Source organism: Geotrypetes seraphini, chromosome 9, assembly GCF_902459505.1.
Source record: "Geotrypetes seraphini chromosome 9, aGeoSer1.1, whole genome shotgun sequence".
In the NCBI taxonomy this organism is placed as follows: domain Eukaryota; kingdom Metazoa; phylum Chordata; class Amphibia; order Gymnophiona; family Dermophiidae; genus Geotrypetes; species Geotrypetes seraphini.
The window spans coordinates 188709815-188735192 of NC_047092.1; the positions used below are offsets into that span (position 1 = coordinate 188709815).

Below are 25378 nucleotides of genomic sequence, written 5' to 3' on the forward strand. Positions count from 1 at the left end.
GCAGTTGGTGATTGATTGATTACATTTTCTATCCTGTCCTACCATTGGAGCTCAGAACAGTTTACATGAGTTTATGAAGCATTTTCCCTCTCTGTCCCGGTGGGCTCACAATCTATCTAATGTACCTGGGGCAATGGGGGGATTAAGTGACTTGCCCAGGGTCACAAGGAGCCGTGTGGGTTTGAACCACAACCCCAGGGTGCTGAGGCTGTAGCTTTTAACCACTGCACCACTCTAGAAATGAAAAGGTAGCGAAAGTATAGGACAATTGAGCCATTGTGACATCACTGATGAGGTTGGCTCTTATTGGTGGAATGAGGCTGACATCACAGTATCAGCTCAGGGGTACCAGAGACAGACACTTTTCACACTATTTATTTATTTATTCCGTTCTCCCAGAGGAACTCAGAACAGTTTTCATGAATTTATTAAGCATTTTCCCTCTCTGTCCAGGTGGGGCTCACAATCTATCTAATGTACCTGGGGCAATAGGGGGATTAAGTGACTTGCCCAAGCTCACAAGGAGAAGCGTGAGTTTAAACCCACAACCTCAGGGGGTTGGGGTTGTAGCTTTAACCACTGTGACACCCAATGAAGGTGAAGACAGAAGGGGTTCTGTCATGTGGTGTGTGACGGTGAGGAGAGAAGGGGCTCTAGTGTGTGTGATGAGGCTTTAAGCATGAGACTGAGGGGGGAGTGGGCTGTGGAACATATGGGGAGAGGAGAACAGGGCAGTGGCATGTGAGGGAGGGGATTGCAGTACTTGACAGACTGAAGGGTGGTGGGGGAGGGGGGACACTGTTTTTGAAGGTCCTCCTTTTTTATTTGCAGAGAGTTCTCAGGGTGGCTGGAGGATGAGGCTGGCTCTGGCCAGGGCCCTTTTTGCCAGGTACGTCTGTCCTGTCTGCATCTGACTAGAGTCTGGACAACTGTGCAGGGTGGGTGGAGGGAGGAGGAGGTACTGATGCTGTTGGGTCATGGGAAGAACACGAGGAAGGTACTAGTTATAGCATGAAAGGTCAATAGTGGCGGCATTGGGAATTTCTGTAGGCATCAGGAGCCACGTGAACACTACAGTCACGTGATAATATGGAATGTACCATGTATCAGCAGGGGTCAGGGATTATGTGAGTAGCAGACGAGTCGTGTGTGGGCCAATGAGCTGTATCAGATCTTCATCTTACTTTCAGTAAGACAGATTGCATATTGGGGGTCTCCTAGATACACATATAGAGGTAGTGATTGTATCTGAAGGTCAAAGCATTGGGTAGGGAAATTGAGGTGGTGGAAGGGATGGGGATGGAGGGTGACAGATGGACATGAGGGTGGGGGGATCACTGCTCGGCAGAATCTGTTCCATCTTCATTTACTTTGGGAAGTGCTTGATTAATTAGTGTTGTATCTCTTTCTCTAGGCCTGATCTTCTCTTGCTGGATGGTAAGCGGAGTTCTTTGCTGTGATTTTCTCAGAGAGCCCTTTAAGGGCTAGGGGAGTAATAGGTGTGCTGCTGGGGACCTGGCCACAACTTTCATGGCTCAGGCAAGGTGGGGTGTGCTCTACTCTCCTGGGTTTTGTGAGTAATAACCTGTATGCATTTCTGTCCTTTCCAGAGCCAACTAACATGTTGGATGTCCGAGCCATCTTGTGGCTGGAGAATTACCTGCAGGTATGTGCTAAGCTTTGCCTCCTTCCTCCACAGCCTTCCAGATAAGGTGTTCAGTGCAGAAGTGACCCGCAAAAACTGTAGTTAGGATGAGAGTGTTTTCAGAGAGCAAGCGAACGCGTTGACATTTACAGACGGTCACCTCGCTCCTGGCAGCTGAGATTTATATGGACAAATGTAAACTGGGAAGAATAATCCAAATCACGGTTACCAGAGCAGTTGGCAGTTTTACCATGCCTGTCACAATATCACGCCACAACACCCATACACACACCAAATGATATGAATGTGATAGAAGATTGTACCTCTTTGCCGGTTGGAGTTTATGTTTTATGTTTATGTTTATTTTATTAATTTGATGAGTCGCCTATCCATAATTTACTAAGCGAGTTACAATAAGATATATAAACATATAAAAAAACATACAAATAATCTAATATAATAAAGCGCTAGACGCGCATGCGCACTCAGATCTGCGTGATCTGAAATCCCTGTTCCGTGAGATGTATGTCCGTGGCTTTGCAGACGTGCGCATGCGCGAGTCCCGAGCCTTACTGCTTCCCAGCCGCATTGTTTGCCAGCCGCAACCGTTGCACTCCCTGCTCTCCAGATCGCGGTGTACTGGGAGCTAGGGAGAAAGCAAGGGCTCAGTCTTCGTCGTCGTCTTTGCCCCTCCCCCCCCAATCCCCGTTGAGCCTCCCACCCGATTTTCTCTTCTCGCGGTCTGGCCGGCTACCTTAGTCCCTTGCCGCCGCCACCCCCTTCCCTTCCCGCGGTCGACAAACCTCTTGGCTCGAGCAGCGGACGCAGCACTGTAAATACGCTGCTTCGCGGCCTCTACTGCCCCGATTTGCTCTTCCGTGTCTATGATGACATCATCAGAGACACAGAAGAGCAAATCGGGGCAGTAGAGGCCGCGAAGCAGCGTATTTACAGTGCTGCGTCCGCTGCTCGAGCCAAGAGGTTTGTCGACCGCGGGAAGGGAAGGGGGTGGCGGCGGCGGCAAGGGACTAGGGGAGCTGGCCAGACCGCGAGAAGAGAAAATCGGGTGGGCCACGAAGAGACAGGGAGGAACTGGGAAGAGGGAAAGGGGCCTGCTTTGGGGGAGGAGTGTGCTTGGAGGCACACAGCTTTGCTTGGGGGGGAGACAGAAGGGGGGCCACGGAGAGACAGGGAGGAACTGGAGCTGGAGAGGGAAAGGGGCCTGCTTTGGGGAAGGGCTGTGCTTGGAGGCAGACAGCTTTGCTTGGGGGGGGGGCAGAAGGGGGGGGGCAGAGAGAGATAGGGAGGAACTGGAGCGGGAGAGGGAAAGGGGCCTGCTTTGTGGGAGGGGTGTGCTTGGAGGCAGACAGCTTTGCTTGGGGGGGGAGACAGAAGGGGGGGCCACAGAGAGATGGGGAGGAACTGGAGAGGGACAGGGGCCTGCTTTGGGGAGGGGTATGCTTGGAGGCAGACAGCTTTGCTTGGGGGGGAGACAGAAGGGGGGCCACGGAGACACAGTCAGGGAGGAACTGGAGGGGCAGAGGGAAAGGGGTCTGCTTTGGGGGAGGGGTGTGCTAGGAGGTAGATAGCTTTGCTTGGGGGGGGGGAGACAAAATGGGGGGCCACGGAAAAGACAGTCAGGGAGGAATTGGAGGGATAGAGGAAAAGGGGTCTGCTTTGGGGGGAGGGGTGTGCTGGGAGGCAGACAGCTTTGCTTGGGAGGGGAGACAGATGGGGGACCACGGAGACACTGTCAGGGAGGAATTGGAGGGGTAGAGGAAAAGGGGCTGCTTCGGGGGGAGGGGTGTGCTGGGAGGCAGATCATTTTGCTTAGGGGGGTAAGACAGAAGGGGGGTTACGGAGAGACAGGGAGGAACTGGAGGGGGAGAGGGAAAGGGGGCTGCTTTCTAGCACCCGTTAATGTAACGGGCTTAAAGACTAGTATTATATAAAAGGGTAAAAAACAGACTCATAAACAGACGAAACAAGAACACAAAAGGATAAAAGGGGAAAAGTTACATAATACATGTTTTGAAAAGAAGAAAAGGGAACATTCAAAGAAAAGACATAAGGAGGGATGACTTAGCTACACTATTTGAATAGTATTTGTTTTAGAGACTAAAAGCATCTTTAAAAAGGAAAGTTTTTAATTTATTTTTAAAGAGACTGAGTTCCTTTTCATCTCTTATATATTGTGGTAGAGAGTTCCAAGTTTGGGGGGCCACTATTGAAAACATGTCATGACGTCTGGTGCCTACCACTTTTAAAGAAGGGACTACCAGTAATCCTTGTGCTAAAGATCGAAGAGTGCGTGATAAATTATACGGCATAAGCATCCGATTTATAAATGATGGTTCACTCGTAGATAGAGTTTTAAATACCAGCAACAAAATTTTATAAGTGATGTGATGAGTAATGGGGAGCCAGTGCGATTCAATCAAGTAAGGAGTTACATGGTCATACTTTTTACCATTATGTAAAAGTTTGACTGCAATATTTTGAATTATTTGTAAACGTTTCTTTTCTTTTTGTGTTATGTTGATCAGTAACGCGTTGCAATAGTCGAGCTTTGTTATAACCAATGAGTGTATTAAAATATTTAAAGATTTAGGCTCCAGAAATTTAGAAATTGAACGAATCATTCGCAATCGGTAGAGGCAAGATTTGATAACGTTACTTATATGTTCATGATAGGAAAAATTTTCGTCAATAATAACCCCAAGTATTTTTAATGAAGAAACTAAGTCTATATGAATGTTATTAATAATAAAAGGAGTAGCTAACTTTATTCCTTGTTTCCATAAGAAAAGTATTGCTTTTGTTTTATGGATGTTTAATGCTAATCTATTCGCAGCCAGCCAATTTTTAATTGTGTCGAGTTTTTTGTTGATCTGCGAAATTTCTTCTAAGTGTTCAGGATTTAAAGGGTGAGACAATTGAATGTCATCTGCATAAGTGTATGGAGTAAAGCCAATAGATTGGCATAGACTTAGTAACGGTGAAAGAAAGATATTGAACAGTAAAGGTGATAGTATAGATCCTTGAGGAATTCCATAGCTGAGAGAGAAAGGTTTTGAACATGTATTATTGAAATGGACTGTATATTGTCTGTTTGCTAGAAAAGAAACGAACCATTGTAAAACCTGGTCGCAAACACCAATAGATTTTAATCTATCTAAAAGTAAAGCATGGTCTATAGTATCGAATGCAGCCGATAAGTCCAAAGAAAAAAGCACTGGCCTTACTTCTCGATTTGTGGCATCTAAACACCACTTCTGTCCTGCCACACACTTTTTAATTTTATCAGTGGTTTTGTCTATTCTATTCTTATTTATACCTAACAAAAAAAAATATAGTGACATATATATCCAGTGCTAAAATCCTGAAAAAATACTTTCAGTACAGTTCACTCTACTCCGCCCAAATTTCAAAATATAGGGATATAGGGCTAAATCAAGAAAACCTGACAGGTCGTGGACCTGATGGGGCCGCCGCAGGTGCGGACTGCTGGGCGTGGTGGACCTCTGGTCTGACCCAGTGGAGGCAACTTCTTATGAATGATTTGCAGGTCACTGAAGCTCCCCGTATGACTGTGGTAGAGCGTTCTTCTGACAACCAAAACACAAAAAATAAACCACTGCAATGGTCAAAAATCACCAAGTAATGTCATTCCTTAAATCTTGTAATATCAATATCAAAATAAGAAAAAATCTTACTTGGCGGCTCCGACTACTGGGAGCAGTGAAGGTCCAGAGAGAGGGAGGGAGCGCAGCCCTGTTTCTGTGACTTCTTTGGGATCCTGACCTAGAGTTCGAGACAGCGGAAGGTGAGAATCTGGAACGGCCATTGCAAGGGAAGTCCAAAGTGAAACATTTTGGAAGTCGTGGTATAGTAAAAGAGGGAGGGGGCCGTCTTGGGGAGGGATGGGTACCGGCACGTGTCCTCTGCTCCTTCCGTGGTGTCAGCAGTATCACGAACTTGCCTCCCATATCAGTTCCCGTACCTAGGAAGTGACGTCAGAGGGAGAACCAACACGACTCGGGCAGCTACTTCATGATGCTGCTCGCGCTGGGAAAATTTGAGAGGTACGAGGTAAGGGAAGAGGCCCATGTGCACGGTAGGGGGGAGGAGTGGAGAGGAGAGCGGACCCTCCCTCCCCTTACTTACGCAATGTTTCAAAATGTTTCACTTTGCACTTCCCTTGCAATGGCCGTCTGCTGTCTCGAACTCGATGACAGAAACAGGGCTGTGCTCCCTCCGTCTCTCTGGACCGTCACTGGTCCCACTGAGCTGTGTCAGGCCATGTGCTTACCGCTGATTTGCTCTTCATGGGAAGAGGAGGTCAGACAGCCCAGGTAATGCAAACGAGGGTTCAAGGAGATAAATGCTTGGCTAAAAGAAAGACAGATGATGTTGAGCAGAATCTAAATGAATACATCGATTTGGCACCTCATTTTTTCGGCCTACACAGATGTTGGTGATTTTCACCTACACCCTTCTTGCACCTCTTCTCTCTATGGGTAGCATCAGGCTAGTTAGAGGGATTTTGGGCTTCACAATACATGGCTAATGGACTTATATGCTGGTGAAAATCTAAGTTTGTTAGCATGAATTCTTGGGCCAATATTATTTCCAGCAGCACCTGGTGGCATTCAAACTTCATTTCAGTTACCTTCTCATGATGTTGGATTCTGTGTAAAGTTACAGAAACGTAGGCTGGGAAAGCTTGTGGACATAAATGCTCTACAGTCGGGTTAATCCAGTTAAAGATGTAAGAACTTTTTGAAATGAGGCGTCTATGTCCCCTTGTGCTTGTGACAGAGACCCTTTTTAATCTTTTGGCTTGTGTCTCTTGTGCCCACTGCAGGTGGTCCTAGTCCTGCTTGGGGATGAACCTTTCTCCTTATCCCAGTAATTTACCTTACTTCTCCTACTCCTGTTTTCCAGACATGGCAGTCCACTATTTTAGTTGTGTCTCATGACAGAAATTTTCTGAATGCTGTGGCCACGGATATCATACATCTCCACAGCCAAAGACTGGACACGTACCGAGGAGACTTTGAGAACTTCATTAAAATTAAGGAAGAGAGGCTGAAAAACCAGCAGCGGGAGTACGAGGCACAGCATCAATACAGAGAACATATCCAGGTAACATACTGCAATTTCCAATTCTGACCCTGGGCAAGTCACTTAACCCTTCATTGCCCCAGTGTGTGAGCCCACTAGAGACAGAGAAAGTACCGGTATATAAAGTGTACAGAGCTGCGTACATCCAGTAGCGCTATAGAAATGATTAGTGCTTGTATATCCAGGTCACGTGCAGCATCAGTATAGCAGAGAATGTTGCCACTCTTTGGGTTTCTGGCAGGTACTTGTGGCCTGGATTGGCAACTGTTGGAAACAGGATACCAAGCTAGATGGACCATTGCTCTGACCCAGTAGGGCTGTTCTTATAAGTATATCCAGGTCATTTTAAACTTTGCGATCACTTAGCAACCCCCAACCCGATTCATTAATCTTACATCGATCCGCTTCCGATCCGTGCATGCAAATGAGGGGGAATTGCATGCAAATACAGGCAGGCAGCGATTCACTAAAAAAAATGAGGGCCACCAACTGGGCTGGCTGACCAAAAAATAAGTGACTGCTGAGGACCAGTTGTTAGGTCCTTTCCGACTGCCCTGCTCTTTGCCCCGATTCTCCTGCCCTTCCCTCGCAAAGTAAAAAAAAAGTTAAAAAACTTTCCAGCTCTGCCAGGCACAGAGAGCCAGCACATGCGCAGACCATCTGCAGGCAAAGAAGAAAGATGGTCTGCGCATGTGTCGGGATCGCTGAAGAGCAATCCGTGCAGTCTGTTGGGGGCGTGATTCTGATCGCCCTCATTTGCAGGAGGACACTTTGTGAATCAGCGCCACGGATCGGATCCGTGGCCTTAATCTAGCCCAGAGTTTGCTCGCTTGCAAGGAGGGTTCTCTGTGGGCAGAAGGATAAGCCATGAGTGACACCAGCATGAATCAGCTGTATAAAAGCTGAGAAAAGTATTGGGCATGTGGAGGAGTCCCCAACTAATGACAACTGCCTTTCTCGTCGGTCTGTTGTATCACTAATGGAAGTCAAGGATGAATGTGGTTTCAGAGAACAAGATTTACCTTTGTGACCTTTGTCTATGAGCAAGACAGAAAAGGCAACCACACGCAGGTAGGGCCCCCATAGGCTCATATTATTGAATTCTGTAACACCGTTTGACTGAAGTCACTGTTGGCGCTGAAGAACTGGTCTAGGGAGTAGAGCACTGAGGAAGTGCAGATGGATGATCTGGTGACTCTCAAAGCTGGAGGTGTGCAACGGAGGGAGCCGTAGCTTGCAACTTGGCAGCTGATGTTAAGCTTGCTGATAACAGAATATGTTTGTGTCCAAGATGAAGGAGGTTCCGTTTGTAACTGGTAGACCTGGGGATGCTCGACATAAGTGAAAGAGCGACAGTGATCTCCAGGTGCGTTTGTGGCTCTGGAGTACTGAGGGAATGAGGGCAGCTTAAGAAAAGTGGGAAGGGCAAAGGTCAGCTCTAACTTTAGGCAGAAAGGTCCGGATTCTCTAAACGGTGCCACAATCGGCAGCCGCCCACAAAAGCGACACCAATTGTATCAAGCATGCGACATGGCTACGTCACAGATAGGCGGCAGACAACACAAAATTATTCAAATCTGTGAGATCACAAAAATTATTAGAAACATAGAAATAGATGGCAAATAAGGGCCACGGCCCATCTAGTCTGCCCACCCCAATGACCCTCCCCTACCTTTCTCTGTGAATAGATCCCACGTCTTTCTCTGTGAATAGATCCCATTTGGTCTTAAAATCAGGCACGCTGCTTCGCCTCAATAACCTGAAGTGGAAGACTATTCCAGCGATCAACCACCCTTTCAGTGAAAAAGAATTTCCTGGTGTCCCCGTGCAGTTTTCCGCCCCTGATTTTCCGCGGGACCCTTGAAAAAGAAGATATCTTCTTCCACCTCGATGTGGCCCGTGAGATACTTGAATGTCTCGATCATGTCACCCCTCTCTCTGCGTTTCTCGAGTGAGTACAGCTGCAACTTATCCAGCCGTTCCTCGTACAGGAGATCCTTGAGTCCCGAGACCATCCTGGTGGTCATTCTCTGGACCGACTCCAGTCTCAGCACATCCTTACGGTAATGCGGCCTCCAGAATTGCACACAGTATTCCAGGTTGGGCCTCACCATAGATCTATACAATGGCATAATGACTTCAGGCTTACAGCTGACGAAACTCCTGCGTATGCAACCTATGATTTGCCTTGCCTTGGATGAAGCTTGCTCCACTTGATTGGCAGTCTTCATGTTCTCACTGACGATCACCCCTAAGTCTCGTTCTGCTTCAGTTCTTGTTAGGATCTCGCCATTAAGGGTGTAAGTCTTGCATGGATTTTGGCTGCCCGGGTGCATGACTTTGCATTTTTTGGCATTGAAGCTGAGTTGCCAGGACCTAGACCAGCGCTCCAGTAGGAGTAGGTCGTGCATCGTGTTGTCGGACATTAAATTTATGTCTGTTGTGCTTTTGCCCACTACATTGCTTAGTTTGGCGTCATCGGTGAAAAATGTTATTTTACCTCGCAGCCCTTCTGCCAAGTCTCTTATAAAGATGTTGAATAGGATCGGGCCCAGGACCGAGCCCTGCGGCACTCCTCTGATTACCTCCGTAATTTCGGAGGGGGTGCCGTTCACCACTACCCTCTGAAGCCTACCTCCAAGTCAGTTCCCAACCCATTTCGTCAATGTGTCACCCAATCCTATAGAACTCATCTTGCTCAGCAACCTGCAATGTGGTACACTATCGAATGCTTTACTGAAGTCCAGGTATACGATGTCCAGGGACTCCCCAACATCCAGCTTCCTCGTCACCCAGTCAAAGAAGCTGATCAGGTTGGATTGGCAGGATCTCCCCTTAGTAAATCCATGTTGACGGGGATCCCGTAGATTCTCCTCGTTCAGGATCGTATCCAATTGGCGTTTGATTAGAGTTTCCATTAGTTTGCACACTATTGATGTGAGACTCACCGGTCTGTAGTTTGCTGTCTCCATCTTGGAGCCTTTCTTGTGGAGTGGAATGACGTTAGCCGTCTTCCAGTCCAACGGGACGTTACCCGTACTAAGGGAGAGATTGAAGAGCGCGGATAGCGGTTCCGCCAAGACATCACACAACTCCCTGAGCACCCTGGGGTGTAGGTTGTCAGGCCCCATTGCCTTGTTAACCTTAAGCTTTGACAGCTTGCAGTAGACACCGCTGGGTGTAAACTCGAAATTACTAAATGGGTCATCTGCGTCAACCAAGTTTCAAGTTTAATCTTTATTTGATGAATCGCTTATAACAATATCTAAGCGATGTACAATATAAAAACCATCAGGTTGTGGTAATACATTTAAATTACAAAAGTCAATTAAAAGACAGACAATATTGGACTAACAAGAAGGGGTGGGAAGAAAGGGAAAAAGTTACAATTTTGTTTTAAAATAGAAATTAACATCAAAAGGGAAGCACATTGGGTAGTAATGGGTTAAGATGATCTAATAAGAATGTGAAAACTTGAAAAATTAAGTTCTATGAATCGAATGCGTCTTGAAATAGATATGTTTTTAAAATTTTCTTAAACGTGACAAGGTCTGTTTCGCTTTTAATATAGTTCGGGAGGGAATTCCATAATGTAGGGGCTTTCACAGAAAACATATCATTTCGTCTTGTACCTATGATTCTTAGCGAAGGGATTGAAAGCAATTGCAATGAAGAGGATCTTAACGGACGAGAGGATTTGTATGGGACAATCATTTTTGCGAACCCTTGTCTGTAGCTGAGGGCCGAGTCCTGGCGCCTCGCGGGTGAAGACTGAGCAGAAGTATTCATTTAACAGTTGGGCTTTTTCCGAGTCCGCTTCTACATAGTCTCCGTCTGGTTTCCTAAGACGTACTATCCCGCCTGAGTTCTTATTTCTGTCACTGATATACCTGAAGAAGGATTTATCTCCTTTTTGGATGTTCTTCGCTAGAGACTCCTCCATGCAGAATTTGGCCTCCCAAACTGCTGTTTTGACAGCTTTTGACTTGGCCAGATAGACTTCCCTAGAGTCCTGTTTCCCTGATTGTTTGTAAGAGATGAATGCTTTTTTCTTCTCCTTGATGAGGTCCACAGAGAACCACTGTGGCTTATTGTTCCTTCGCCGTTTACTTACTGATTTAACATAGCGGTTTGTTGCTTCTTGTATGGTGGCTTTCAAAGTCGACCACATTTCTTCCACGTTATCGGCTTCTGCTTGGCTTTGTAGCGCCTGGTGAATGAAGTCTCCCATTTCTTTGAAATTTGTGTCCTTGAATTTGAGGACCTTGGTCAGTGTGGTAGATTTAGTGAAACCTTTCCTGAGATTGAACCATACCATGTTGTGGTCACTGGAGGCCAATGTGTCGCCCACGGAGACCTCTGTGACACTTTTTCCATTGGTAAGTATCAGGTTCAGTATTGCCTGATCCCTTGTTGGTTCCAACACCAGTTGCCTGAGTCTTGCTCCCTTCATAGAGTTTAATAGCCTCCTGCTGCTGCCGGAAGCAGAGGAAAGCATGTCCCAATCCACATCAGGCATGTTGAAGTCACCTAACAATACTGTGTCCCCACGCAAGGTGATATTCTCTATATCTCCGATTAATTCCATATCTAAGTCATCCGTTGTCTTGGGGGTCTGTATATTACGCCAAGATACAGGCATTTGTCCTTCCCTCTGGCCAAATTTACCCAAAGGGATTCCCCAGTGTAGTGGACATCTGTGATTCTGGTGACCTTAATATCATCTTTAGCAGTGATTCCCAACCCTGTCCTGGAGGAACACCAGGCCAATCGGGTTTTCAGGCTAGCCCTAATGAATATGCATGAGAGAGATTTGCATATGATGGAAGTGATAGGCATGCAAATTTGCTTCATGCATATTCATTAGGACTAGCCTGAAAACCCAATTGGCCTGGTGTTCCTCCAGGACAGGGTTGGGAACCACTGATCTTTAGTATATAATGCTACACCTCCTCTCATTTTGCCCTCCCTGTCCCAGTGAAGCAATTGTAACCCGGTATGACCATGTCCCCTGGGAGTCCATGAGCCAGGTCTCAGATATCGCCACCACATCCAGGTTGTGAGAAATTGCAAGAAGACCTTACAAGACTGGGAGACTGGGCATCGAAATGGCAAATGAAACGTAATATGAGCAAGTGCAAAGTGATGCATATCAGAAGGAGGAACCTACGTGTGATGGAAGGTTCCACACTAGGAGGCGACGCTCAGGAAGAGGACCGGGTGTCATCATTGGTCTGTTAAAATCCTCCGCTCAGTGGGATTTTAGGAAGAATGGAGTGGAGGATAATACAGACTATCATCATACCTTTGTATCAGGTAATCCACGGTTTGACTGCACCTTGAACATAATGTACACTGTCTCCACGTCTCAAATAAATCGGATAATCAAGACTCTGCTTTCTCTTAATTGGAACTGGCAGGTTGTCAGATATCCAAAAAGTTCAATAATCTAAGTCTCGCTGCATCATCCTCCTTCCACCTCTTTCTTTTCAGATTGCCCCCATGCTCTCTACCTTTAGAAACCCTGGTGGTCCAGTGAGACTGCCACCAGAGTTCATGGCAGCCATTTTGAAGGCAGAGACCACAGGGGCATTAGTGAGTGAGAGTTGCTCATTCCCTGAACACACCGCTGGACCACCAGGAGTGGAGTGGAGTGGGTGGGTACAAATTGCTTTTATTTCTTTTTCCAAAGTACAAGGACTAGAGAGGGCATGCAATAAAGTTACCAAAAAGTACTTTTAAAACATATTGGAGAAAATAATTTATAATTAAGCTCTGGAATTTGTTGGCAGAGAATAAGAGAAACCAATTGGAGTAATGTTCCCTCTAAGCTATATGGCTGCGCACTTCTTTTGAAGATCCCACGTAGCAATTTAGGACTGCCACACACCAGGAGCAGCACTTCCCCACCTCCCTCCTGCCATCCTGGCTGCCGTTGCTTGCCTTACTCTCCTGCGGGGCAGCACTCACAACCTCATCTGTCTTGGAGCTGTCTGAGGGGTCAAACCCAGAAGAAAGAGGAGGCAGCAGCAGTAGTTGGGGTGGCCATGGGAGGGTGGAGGGGTAAAGAAGAGACAGATGTGATGAAATGGAGGAGGAAGTGTGAGAGAAGAAGACCCTGGATTGAAATGAGGAGAGGGGCAGATGCTTTATAGGAGAGACAGAGGTGGAAGGTGATGGAAAGAAGAGAGGGAGCACAGTAGATGCTGTATGAAAATGGGGGAGAGACAAGAGAGCTGCTGACTAATTTTTGGAGTAAGCATATTCAAGAGGGCTAGCCCACTGTTGGGAGAACTGCACTGGCTGCCAGTGAAAGAAAGGATTCTCTTCATCTGCCTGCCGGACTAATAGTGCACATCAAGATTCCCCATTCATTCCATACCGTAAGAAAGATGCAACATCTTAAGCTATCCCTCCCCTCATCAGGTTCAACGGAAGAAACTATTCGAGGCCACCTTTGAATCCCAGTAGTATAGTAAGGTAAGAGATGTAGTATTAATACTGAGAACGAGTCCAGACTAGATGGGCCATTTGGCCTTTATCTGCCGTCATGTTTCTGGGTAACGCAGGGTGGTACTAGGCAATGTACCAGGGTCATACTGAAAGTAATATTTTAACAAATCAAAATGTATTAATGTAGGAAAAACAAGTACATTATCTTAATGAACAGATTTTTCTTCACTTTTCAACATAGTCACCATTTCTCTGCACACATTTTCTCCATTGTTCTGCAAGCTCGAAAATTCCCCTGCAGTAGAACACCTTTGCAGCTGCCTGAAGACACAGCTGCACTGCTTTCTGGACATCCTTTACCATCTTGTAGTGTTGGCCTCAAATTTGTTCCTTCACAAAACCAAAAATATGGTAGTTGGAGGATGCCAGGTCGGGACTGTAGGCCTGGTATGGAAAATCATCTTCATTTTGATATCGCTGAAGAAGGTCTTGAGTAATGGTTTTTCTTTGAACCTTATGGTTTTCGGTCAACAAATATGGGACCCAGCTGGCACAAACTTTTTGGTAGTCTAAGCTTGCAATCATTTCCTGCACTGCATTGTGTTCTATTCCAAGTTTTGCTTCAATTTCATTCACAGTGACACATCTGTTGTCTTTAATGATATCATCAACCCTTTCCTTGTTGCATTCAATGCAGGCAGTATGAGGGCGACCGCTACGAGGCTGATCTCGGATGCTCGTATTTCCATCTTTGAAATGTATCTATCACTGTTAGAGCCCATGCACACATCTCCATATACACACTGAAGTCTTTGGAGAACTTCTGCAGTGGGAATTTCCTCTTTAACAGGGAATTCAATGACAGAACGTTGATGAAACGAAACATCAGTGTTGGCCATTTTGTATCTACTGCCGGTGGTAACATGATAGAACCTAATGGCGTCACAATACCTCAACTCGTAGTGTAGTCTGTACATTAAGATGATGTACTTAGAACATAAGAATAGCCTTACTGGGTAAGACCAATGGTCCATCAAGCCTACTAGCCCGTTCTCATGGTGGCCAATCCAGATCACTAGTACCTGGCCAAAACCCAAGGTGTAGCAATATTCCATGCTACCGATACAGGGCAAGCAGTGACTTTCCCCGTGTCTTTCTCAATAACAGACTATGGACTTTTCCTCCAGAAACTTGTCCAAACCTTTCTTAAAACCAGCTACATTATCTGCTCTCACCACATCCTCTGGCAACACATTCCAGAGCTTAACTATTCTCTGAGTGAAAAAAATTTCCTCCTATTGGTTTTAAAATATTTCCCTGTAATTTCATTGAGTGTCCCCTAGTCTTTGTAATTTTTGACAGAGTGAAAAATCGATCCACTTAGGATTTGTAGATTTCAGTCCTATCTCCCCTCAGCCGTCTCTTTACCAAGCTAAAGAGCCCTAACTGTTTTAGTCTTTTCTCATATGAGGAGTTCCATCCCTTTTACCATCTTGATCGCTCTTTTTTGAACCTTTTCCATCGCCACTATATCTTTCTTGAGATAAGGAGACCAGACCTCTTCTCCTTCTCAACCAACAAACATAAGAGAAGCTCACACCCGAAGTTCATCTCCCCACCGGTTAGAGGATGTAAATTTAAAAGACACCATCAACATCTTTTCTCTTATCAAGCAGCATTATGGGGCAAAGACCTAGAAAAATTACTTGGGCATACAAACAACTATGGTGAATTTAGGAAACCCCCATAAACATATCTGTTCTTGAATTACCTAGGGAGCTGATCCGCACAATCTCTCCCACAACTGCTCTCATATACTGTTAGTCATTAATCTCCAACTATGTAAGTTCTACTCAATTGAAGCATTCTTTTTAATCATTGTAAACCGCATAGAACTTCACGGTCCTGTGGTATATAAACTGCTATTATTATTAGAATTGAACACAATACTCCAGATGAGGTCGCATCATGAAGTGATACTTGTTTTTCCTATATTAATAAATTCTGATTTAAAAAAATTGTTGCTCATTAATTTCAGTATGACCTTCGTACATCAGTTAGAGCTCAGGATTAGTACTCTGATCATGCAGACAATAAATGAAACCATTATGGGAGGAATTTTTTTTTTTAGTGAGCATCTCGGTCCTGCCACACCAGATCAATACATGACACAGAGAATACTATCAAATATTCTGGATTCATAGCCTCATATACAGTAGGTAGTGATGATGTCACTGTAAAGCTATGTTCTCTGTCTCCATCTGCTGGCAGGGTGATCAGTCACGCATCTGGACTAGTCTAGCAAGATTCAGGGAAAGGAAATTAGCAGGCAAGTCTAAATTTCACCATTTGTTTTATGATCCCTAAAATCTTCTTTGCTTTTTCTAGGTCTTCATTGACCGATTTCGCTACAATGCGAATCGAGCATCACAGGTCCAGAGTAAACTCAAACTGTTGGAAAAGCTGTGAGTATCCACCAAATGCTGGATTTCTTACCTGGTTTCTCTTCACCACTGACCACCCTCCCCATTCTTCAGTCTCCACCTTCTGCTTCCTCAGTCACCGAAGGTGAACTCTGGATGCTCTGCTTTAGTTCATGTTTTCAAACGTCTTCAGATAATTTAATATTGTCTCTCTTCTTTCTTAGATCAGAGTTGGACATGTTTTTGAGTTTTTTGTTCTCTATTCTAGACCTGAACTAAAGCCAGTAGAGAAGGAATCTGAGGTGATGCTGAGGTAAGACTTGTGTTTCCTGTAGACCAGCTCCTTTCCCAGTGTTATTGCATTGGGTGGCTTCCCTTTCCTGCTCTTCTTTGGGATCAGATTCCTCTTTTTCCTTTCTCTGGTGCTGGTGCTCATATTCCTTCCCATTGTTCCTGTAACATCACTGGCGAGAGGGAATCCTTTTTTTTATTATTATGCCGATCATGGGTTGCTGCTGTTGTCGGGTTCATTCCTCCTCACTCTCCACACTCCATTAACATTTAGGAGGGGTCGCTGCTCATTTTCCTAACTCCACTATTGTGGCATGAGGAGGAGGTTTTCTAGTGCTGCCCCCCTCCCCCACCATCCATGGCTGTCTTCCCTTATGTCTCTGCTCTTCATTTCTCAGTACAGTCCTATTCTCCCAAAGAGAGGGGATGAGGGGAAGCTCTCACTTTTTGTGCACCCCTCCCCCATCTCTTTGGCATTTCCCACTTCTTGGGCAACGGCTTTCCCCACCTGCCAAAGCAGCAGAAGCAACATATTTTCTCCACCACAAATCTCTGTAACAGACGAGGAAGACTACTTTCGTTATAGCACCAACATCTTGCCTACCTGTTCTCTTCCTCTTCCCCTTATCCTCGGTAGTTGAGGTTCTCAGTCTGCAAGGGTTGATCTTTCTGTAGGTTCCCTGACGGCTTTGAGAAGTTCTCTCCTCCAATCCTACAGCTGGATGAAGTGGACTTTTCTTATTCTTCTGGACAGCATGTGTTTAAGAATCTCTCTGTCTCAGCGGATCTGGAGTCTCGAATATGTGTGGTAAGTACACTGAAACTTTGCACATGCTACACAATAATCCAGTTACCTGGGGTATTTCCCTAATTTATTTATTATTTCTAAAATGTCTTTTGGATAATTTCCTAAAAGAGAAGTCCATAGGCCATTATTGAGATGGCTTAGAGAAATCCACTGCTTGTTCCTAGGATAAGCAGCATAAAATCTGTTTTGCTAGCGGTTTACAATTTAAAACATTCACAATGCCTTCTCCAGTACTGAAACTTGTTTGGCTCCTATATTCCTACCGTTGAAATACATTAAAACTCAGGGACCTCACCAGCTCTGAATAAGAGAGAGATACAGATTAATAATAGCCTCTGTGGATATAATACAGGGACCCTCTCTGCCCCAGTCATCGGGGTCTTCTGCAGCTGAGTGAGGTGATGCACTAATTCTTACCGCATGTTACTTCTCTCCTCTCACAGGTGGGTGAAAATGGTGCTGGAAAGTCCACAATGTTAAGAATTTTGATGGGAGACCTGGCCCCTGTCAGAGGGATCCGCCACGCACATAGGTAAACTTATCCTCTGCTCTGTCTTATTTTGCAGTTTCTGTATTTAAATATTTTATTGAAAGGTTTGTGCTATCTCTGTTTGGAATGTGCGTTATTTGTGGTGTGCTACAAGGGTCAGTCCTTAGTTTGGTTACTTTCCAAAATTCTACCTAGTGCAGATTTTGGCATCTCATCGCTTATGTCAATTTGGATGTTGTATCACCTTGGATGTTGTGGAAAACATGAAGAGGGATGTCCTAAAGCTTGAGAAATAGTCTAGTGTTTGCCAACTAAGGTTTAATAGTTCAAAAACCCAAGGAAGTGGTACATTATAAGATAGTGATCTTGACTATTTTTCAAGCAGGAGCCACATTGGCAAAAAGACTTTGGTGTTTTGGTGTCTGGTGGAATTCATTGTGCCATATATACAAAATGGAAAGAGTAATTGCCATACATAAAGGGAATTATAATACTTTTAAAAAGATTTGGGGGCCATTGATAACTTATTGTAATGATTAGATGCCTTTTTATACTGAAAGTATAATTATAAGTATGGGAAGGGGGTGGTTTATAGTTATATTATAAATTTTATCAATTTTTATGAATACATTATATGTATGGGGTTTTTTTTTGTTAGGATATTGTGAAAAAGGGTGGGTGAGGGAGGAAGATATTTTATGAATTTAAGATGGTATATAGGAAATTTCAAGTAATGTATATGATTTAATTGATATAATACGATATACTTGATGTAAAATGAAAAAATAAATAAAGATTTGGAAAAAAAAAAAAAAAGACTTTGGTGTGAGAGAGCTAGAACCATTGCCCAGCACCCAGCGCCTCAGGGAGGTTCCCCTGTAGTGAGGCATCCCTCAGTCTCTCCAAGCCAGATCTCCCATTTTTGTTAATGCTCCCTCATCTTCCCCCATGCTTGTGCTGCTGGTGTCTCCTGAGACAGCTGCTCACTTTTCTTTCAGCACCACATGGCTGCAGGTGAGCTTCTGCTTTGCAATATCCAAATTCCTTCGCAGTTTGCGTAGTCTCATGAGAATAACGTAAGCATTTGGATATTGCGTGATTTGAATTTGGGAGAGCCATGCAGAGTCAGTGCTGCAGAATGGGTGAGAAAGATGGGTATGTATAGAGGGAAGAAAGTCCAGGTTCACTGGGGCCACCAGTAGCCCTCAGGGCTTCCAATGAAGAACACTAATATAGGGAGTGAGGTTCTAGGCACAGAATCCAAGGCAAATGTTGGGATGCATCCGAAGAAGTTTTGTCAGCCGGAAGCCCGAAGTTGTAATGCTGTTGTACAGGTCCATGGTGAGACCTCATCTGGAATATTGTGTTCAATTTTGGAGGCCACATTATCAAAAGGATGTGTAGAGAGTGTAGTCGGTTCAGTGAATGGCCACTAGGATGGTCTCAGGACTCAAGGATCTCCCATATGAGGAACGTCTAGGTAAGTTGCAGTTATACTCTCTCGAGGAATGCAGAGAGAGGGGAGATATGATAGAAACGTTCAAATATGTTACTGGCCATATTGAGGTAGAAGAAGATATATTTTTCCTTACAGGACCTACGGCAACAAGAGGGCATCCGTTGAAACACAGGGGTGGGAGATTTCATAGCAACACTAGAAAGTATTTCTTCACCGAAAGAGTGGTTGATCATTGGAATGATCTTCCACTTCAGGTAATTGAGGCAAGCAACGTGCTCGATTTTAAGAAAAAATGGGATAAGCATGTGGGTTCACTTTGAGGAAGTGCTTAGGGGGGAGGGTCCTTAGAGTGGGCAGACTTGTTGGGCCGGTGGCCCTTTTCTGCCGTCATATTCTATGTTTCTAGAATAACAAGATTAGGGTTAATCAGTGTTGACTAGCTTAAAGTGGCCAAACAGATAAGGCAACAGCAAAAGCCAGAAGCCCAGGGAGGAAATGGCCAGCAAGAAAGAGGAGGTGAAGATGTCTCTGTAGAAGACTCTGCTGAGGCCCCATTTAGAGAACTGTATACAATTCTGGAAACTGCATGATGGAGGTGGTCCAGAGGTCGGCTTCATCATAAAGCCTTAGAGGTCTCAGTATGTATATTCAGGAAGAAAAATGAAATGGTGTGACAAACCCATGCGGTGTACCACAAGGATCTCCACTGTCCCCCACCCTCTTCAATCTATACACTGCCTCTCTAGGAACCCATCTGGATAATCTAGGCATAACATCCTATAGCTATGCAGATGACATCACCATCCTCATCCCATACGATCATTCCAAACATACCATGACAGAGGAACTTCACCACACACTGGAAGCAGTCACAACCTGGATGGAAAATCACAAACTTAAACTCAACCAAGACAAAACCAAATTCATCCTCCTAGAAAACGACAGGATCCAAACCACAACCATCCTAGACATAAACGCAACCAAATATCCCATCCAAACAACCATAAAACTACTAGGCATGACCATAGACAGATGCTGCACAATGCAGCCACAAATAAACAAAACAACTCAAAAATCATTCGCAATCATGAGAAACCTGAGACAAGTCCGAAAATTCTTTGAATGCACACAATTCCTACTTATAGTACAATCACTAGTACTAGGAATACTGGACTACTGTAACATTCTCTTCCTCCCATGTCCGGCGACTACGATAAGACAACTCCAAACAATCCAAAATACAGCCTTAAGACTCGTCTATTCATTGAAAAAACACGACCACATCACTGAAGCCTACATCAACTCACACTGGCTCCCAATCCAAGAAAGAATCCAATTTAAATTTTACTGCATATTATTTAAAACACTACACGGAGACAGCCCATCATACCTGAATAATCGCCTCATCCAAGCAACCAGCACCAGACACAGAAAAACGCACTCCCCATTCATACCCCCCCCATCCAAAGAAGTGAAAAGAACAAAACAACATGACGGCCTCCTAGCCACACAAGCTGCAAGACTGGATAACCAAATCTCCAACCTTCTGATGACCACCCCAGACTATAAGACGTTCAGAAAAGAAATAAAAACCACACTTTTCAAGAAATTCCTAAAACAGAAATAACAACACAACCACTAAAAGCCCTCAAGATCTTCATATTACCTCTCTAGCTATGCTCTACAATTCATATAATTTCTGTCACTCTGTAACGCTGTAATTCTTTATTCATTGTAATTCTGTCCTTAAACTAACCTTTTGTAATCCGCCTTGAACCGCAAGGTAATGGCGGAATAGAAATCCCTGATGTAATGTAATGTAATGTAATGATACATAAGAACATATAAGTTGCCATACTGGAACAGACCAAAGGTCCATTGAGCCAGTATCCAGCATTGGCCAGCCCAGGTCCCAAGTACCTGGCAAGATCCTAAGGAGAAAAACAGATTTTATGTTGCTTATCTTGGGAATAAGCAATGGAATCCCCTTAGCCCTCAACAGAAATTTAAATACCTTCAACATATAATGCAGAGATGGTTTTGTTGCAACAGAAAGCAGGATCTGGAACGCCATATAACAATGAGGATGAAAGAGGGCAGACCTGAGAACTATTTTTTTCTAGAAAGGGTTAGGGATCCATGAAAAAGTCTCACAGTGGGAGATGAGACCAGAATTGTGCCTGAATGTCAAAAGGCCTTGGATAAGCACATGATCGGAGGGTGGAGTTGGATAGATTTGATGAGCTCTGTTGACTTTTTTGTGTTATGTTCTCTGTTTCTGTGAATGCCTGAACCTAAAGACAGGTGACAGTGGCTTTGTCTCCTTAGGAACCTGAAGATTGGTTACTTCAGTCAGCACCATGTGGACCAACTGGATCTTAACATCAGTGCTTTGGAACTGCTGGCCAAACGCTTCCCTGGTGAGTGGAGGCAGTTCGTATCTCTCTCTGCTAGATCTCCTGCAGGCCCAGTGGCCATGTGAAAGTGATCTAGGAGCTCTTAATCCCCCACCCCAAGTACTGTCTCCCTATAGGCAGCTGCTCCACACATTACTGTCTTCTCTTTTGTTCCCTTGACCATACTGTGCCCTTCCACTGTTATGTCTTCATTCGCCTCCTGCTGCCCTCAGTCAAAGCTTCAGCCATGTTTCTATCTTCCAGGGAAAACAGAGGAAGAGTATCGGCACCAGCTGGGAAGATTTGGGATCTCAGGGGAGTTGGCAGTTCGACCCACTGCCAGTGTGTCTGGAGGACAGAAGAGCCGTGTAGCCTTTGCACAGATGACAATGTCTTGGTACGTACCAGGAAGGTGCTTTGAGTCAGCTGTAGGTAGAGCCAGAATGTTGATCTTCCCATTCTGCATCCCTGAGAATTCAGCTCTCGGATCTTACTCAACAAAACAAGGACTGTATCTGACGATGGGGTTGTCTCTTGTGGGCCGAGGATCTCTAGGCTATGATTTGACCGAGCTCACTCTTGGTGGGGAGGGTTTGGGGAATTCTGTTCCTGTGGAGCTGGTATTGGGTACTTGGCTTCTTCTATGTCTGTGCTCATCTAGGGGGAGAAAGAAGGAAGATTCCAGCCCCCAAAGGGAGGCGAAATGAAGCTCAAACATGCAAGGGATGGGCTCACTGGGGAAGAGGGAACTATTGCTCTGTAATCAACTGCTGCTCCTGGAGATTATAATCTGCCAACTGACTGTCTCTTTCCTCCTGTTCCAGCCCCAATTTTTACATCCTGGATGAACCAACAAACCACTTGGACATGGAGACCATAGAGGCACTGGGCAAGGCCCTAAATACATTTCGGGTATGGTTTTGTGCATAGGGGGTCATGGTATTTGGAATCAGTCTAATCTCCTGCATGTTTTGAGCTGGAGGATGAGGGAGAGGTAGTCTCTGAATTTTGTCTAGGGCCATGGCCCCAACTTTTTACAACTGGTTTTGTCTCGCTTCTCTTTCAGGGTGGTGTCATTCTGGTGTCGCATGATGAACGTTTCATTCGGTTGGTGTGCCGAGAGCTGTGGGTATGTGAGAACGCATCTGTAACCCGCATCGAGGGTGGCTTCGATGAATATCGCGACATGTTACATGAGCAGTTCCGCAAGGAAGGGTTTTTATAGAGGAGATATCATGCTGGAGCCGGGGGCAGCACTGGAACCCAGGCTTTCTATTTCTACTGCAGTGCATGGATTGTGGAGGGGAGAGGACTATCGGTGACCCCAAGAGAGCTCTGTACATGGTGAGCAGCTCAACCATAGAAAGCTGGCATCCTGGGTCTGATCTGACAGAAGTGTGGAGGATACTGGAAGGGAAGGTTGTGAACTCCGCCTGCAAGTTATCTACTGAGTATCACTGCAGATAACATTCTGGAAAGAAGGCCCTGGCCCTGGGGCTTTTCTCACAATACGAGGGGGTAGCAGGGTCACCGAGTTCTACTTACTTTGTAATGCAACATCCATCTCAAACTGGATTCTTCATTTGTGATCAGCAGAAGCAGACGGTGCTGGGAGGAGAGGGGGGGAGAGTTGCACATCTCTGCACTTCTGAAGCTGCCTCAGACTATGTGCTGCATGGATGCAGACAGCCAATATTGTCTATAATGTATTAGTTTTAAGGCAAAGGCACCTTACACTCTTGTCCCCGGCCCTCTTCCCTACAAGTGAAAGACTGATGTTGTACAGAGCGTGTACAGCCAGGAGCGAAAAATCAATTTGGAAAATTAAATCTAAACTGATTAACCAACCAGCCTTGACTGTTGAGAAAAACATTGCACTTGTAAATAAAATCTTGTGAGGAGTTTGTGTGTTGAAGTTGTTTTTTCCCCCTGGCAGGAGAAAGACAGGAGTACAAGGCTTTTGAGGGAAAGGAGTGGACTAGACAATTGGGCTTGCCTTTTAGGGATCCTTTCTGCCCAATATCCAAAGCTTCCGCCTGGTTAAATCACATGTGGCCGCCCAACTAGTGGTCTTCAGTGCTGCTGAATTTCACCAATAACTGTCCCTGCCTGGAATGGTCTGTGATCATAAGAAGTAGTGTTTAAACATAATATCAACTTATAGTGAAAAATGTGCTCAGAGATATGGAGGTGAAAACAAGGAGTGAACCCCTAAACTATCACCTCACCACCCAATCATCACATCTTCAATATATTGTCAATTGATATTTTAAGGTCTTCATTTAGCCATGTACTCTCAGTTTAAAGCTTTAGCATGTACTGTTCATTCAAAAATACTTCAGAAAAGCAGAACTTATCCTGAATATCAGGTTCCAACGTGGCCCGTTCGATCCTACATCAGGGAACCAAAAAAGTTATACTCCCAATAATACTTAAAGGGTAGACCATGTTTCAAAAATGTAGTCATTTAAAGCTGTAAACGATTCAATGTTTCCTCCATCAATTCTAACGGTGGAGGAAACATTGAATCGTTTACAGCTTTAAATGACTTTAGATTTTTGTGGTCCCCTTATTCATTGATTTGATGGAGTGGTCTGTGGGTAGAGCTGATACTCAACTGATTATGTAAGACTTGAGTTAGGATACCCTTTGTGCTATTTTTTTTTTTACATCATATTAAGTTTTTGGTTTTAAAAATACATTCAATACAACATATAAACAACAGCAAACAGTATAAATTAGCAGTAATAGGTCTTTCGCATTATTCCTTCACGAAGACCTACAAAAAACCTAAACCTTTGTGCTATTTTAACTACAGGGAGCTAACTGATCACTGGTCTGAAAGTTAGCTGGTGCCTGGTTAATGCCAAGTAGCAGCCTAAGGGATTCCTAGCCCCCCCAGTCCTGCCTTTTGAATCCCTGGTGGTCTGGTGGAGTTCTACAGCCACTCACTCCTGCCTGTTGCAGCTCCTTGCATCAAAAGGCCACCTGAACCCTAGTGGCGGTCTTGCAGTACTGTGAGGCTGCTGCTAGCAGTCACAGCACCTGTTTTGGACAGGAGTGAGTTTAGGGGATTATAAAGCTGGGAGGGGGCTGGTCTGGTGTTTAGGGATTGGGGAACCTCCATAAGCTCAAGCGGCCTGTGCAGTTTTTAATTACGCACAGATCTTCAATGCCAGTGGACAAACATGGCCTGAAGCGCCGGGACTAATTCCGTGATGATCAGTGTTTGCCTTTTGGAATTCCATCACTGCTTTTTCCACACCACCTCCAGGAGGGTATTCCAAGCATCCATCTGCCCCCATTTGTGATATTGATTTAGGCCTGCTGCCTTGTGTATCCTCTAGTTCTCCAGCATCCTCAGCTTTGAAAAAGATTTGTTTATGCACCGATCCCTCCTCTCATTCTAGCTGCTGCTTTCAGAACCATTTCAAGTGAGGACTCGCCCCCAACTTCAAGAGCATTAACACCTTTCTTCTGCTGGTTTTGCTCACTAACTCGCCATGGTGTTTTACCAGCCTGAGATCCTTGGACACTGTCACCTCAACATCCCATCCCAGTCCTAAAACTCAGCCCATGCTTGTAAGTTTTCTACATCACATCTCATGATGTTCACTCCCTGTCATTTCTTTATTGCAAATCTTAATCTAACATAATAAAGCCCTAAGCCGCGCATGTGCACTCCCACCTGCGTGCTCCCGTTTTCCGTGCGTTGTAGGGACCCGCAGGTAGGAGTGCGCATAAGCGAGAGTCTTGCCATACAAAGAAAATCACACAGCTTCATACTTATTTGATGGCCCTACAGTACTGTCCCTCCTTTCCTGTAAGTTTGCCGCCACCGCCGCCGTCGTTCCCTGTAAGAACACTCGCGCGCACCAAAAGGTGATGTTTTCATACTCGCGCACCAGTGCTCCCTTAATGTATAGATGCTGCCCCCGTCGTCGATTTCGTGCACTAGACCGGAAGTGATCCATCCCCCCTTCTATAGCAAAGAGGAGGAAAAAAATGGCTGATGGTGAAGAGGCAGATGGCGTAGGCTAGCGCTGTTTAGTGCTTGCAATTGGGACGGCGAGGACGTCAACAAGCATGTTTTTTTTTACATTCAAAGGCAGTGTACTGAATTGTCACCGCCGCGGTAGAACATCCCGAGGTTAGGTCGGATGATAATCTATTCAAGTGCCTAGGTTAGCGAGGAGATAGATTGGCATCTGCCAAATGGAGAAATGCCGGGACAAAAAGGACGGAGACCCGCACCTGTTGCGACAGATCCAGCATGTAGTGAGGCA

At 45.1% G+C, this 25378-nt stretch overlaps 1 protein-coding gene across 1 annotated transcript in view; it reads left to right on the plus strand.

Moving 5' to 3' along the window:
* The window catches only part of ABCF3 (ATP binding cassette subfamily F member 3), a 65399-nt gene extending 42331 nt beyond the window's left edge, over nt 1–23068 (plus strand). Inside the window, 12 exon segments of the mRNA XM_033959646.1 lie at nt 834–889; nt 1415–1437; nt 1611–1666; nt 6593–6793; nt 15614–15690; nt 15917–15961; nt 16615–16747; nt 17191–17279; nt 21025–21116; nt 21357–21489; nt 21917–22004; nt 22159–23068. Of these exon segments, the coding sequence (XP_033815537.1) occupies nt 834–889; nt 1415–1437; nt 1611–1666; nt 6593–6793; nt 15614–15690; nt 15917–15961; nt 16615–16747; nt 17191–17279; nt 21025–21116; nt 21357–21489; nt 21917–22004; nt 22159–22317 (1152 nt within the window). The 3' untranslated portion in view covers nt 22318–23068.
* The last annotated feature ends 2310 nt before the right edge of the window (nt 23069–25378 follow it).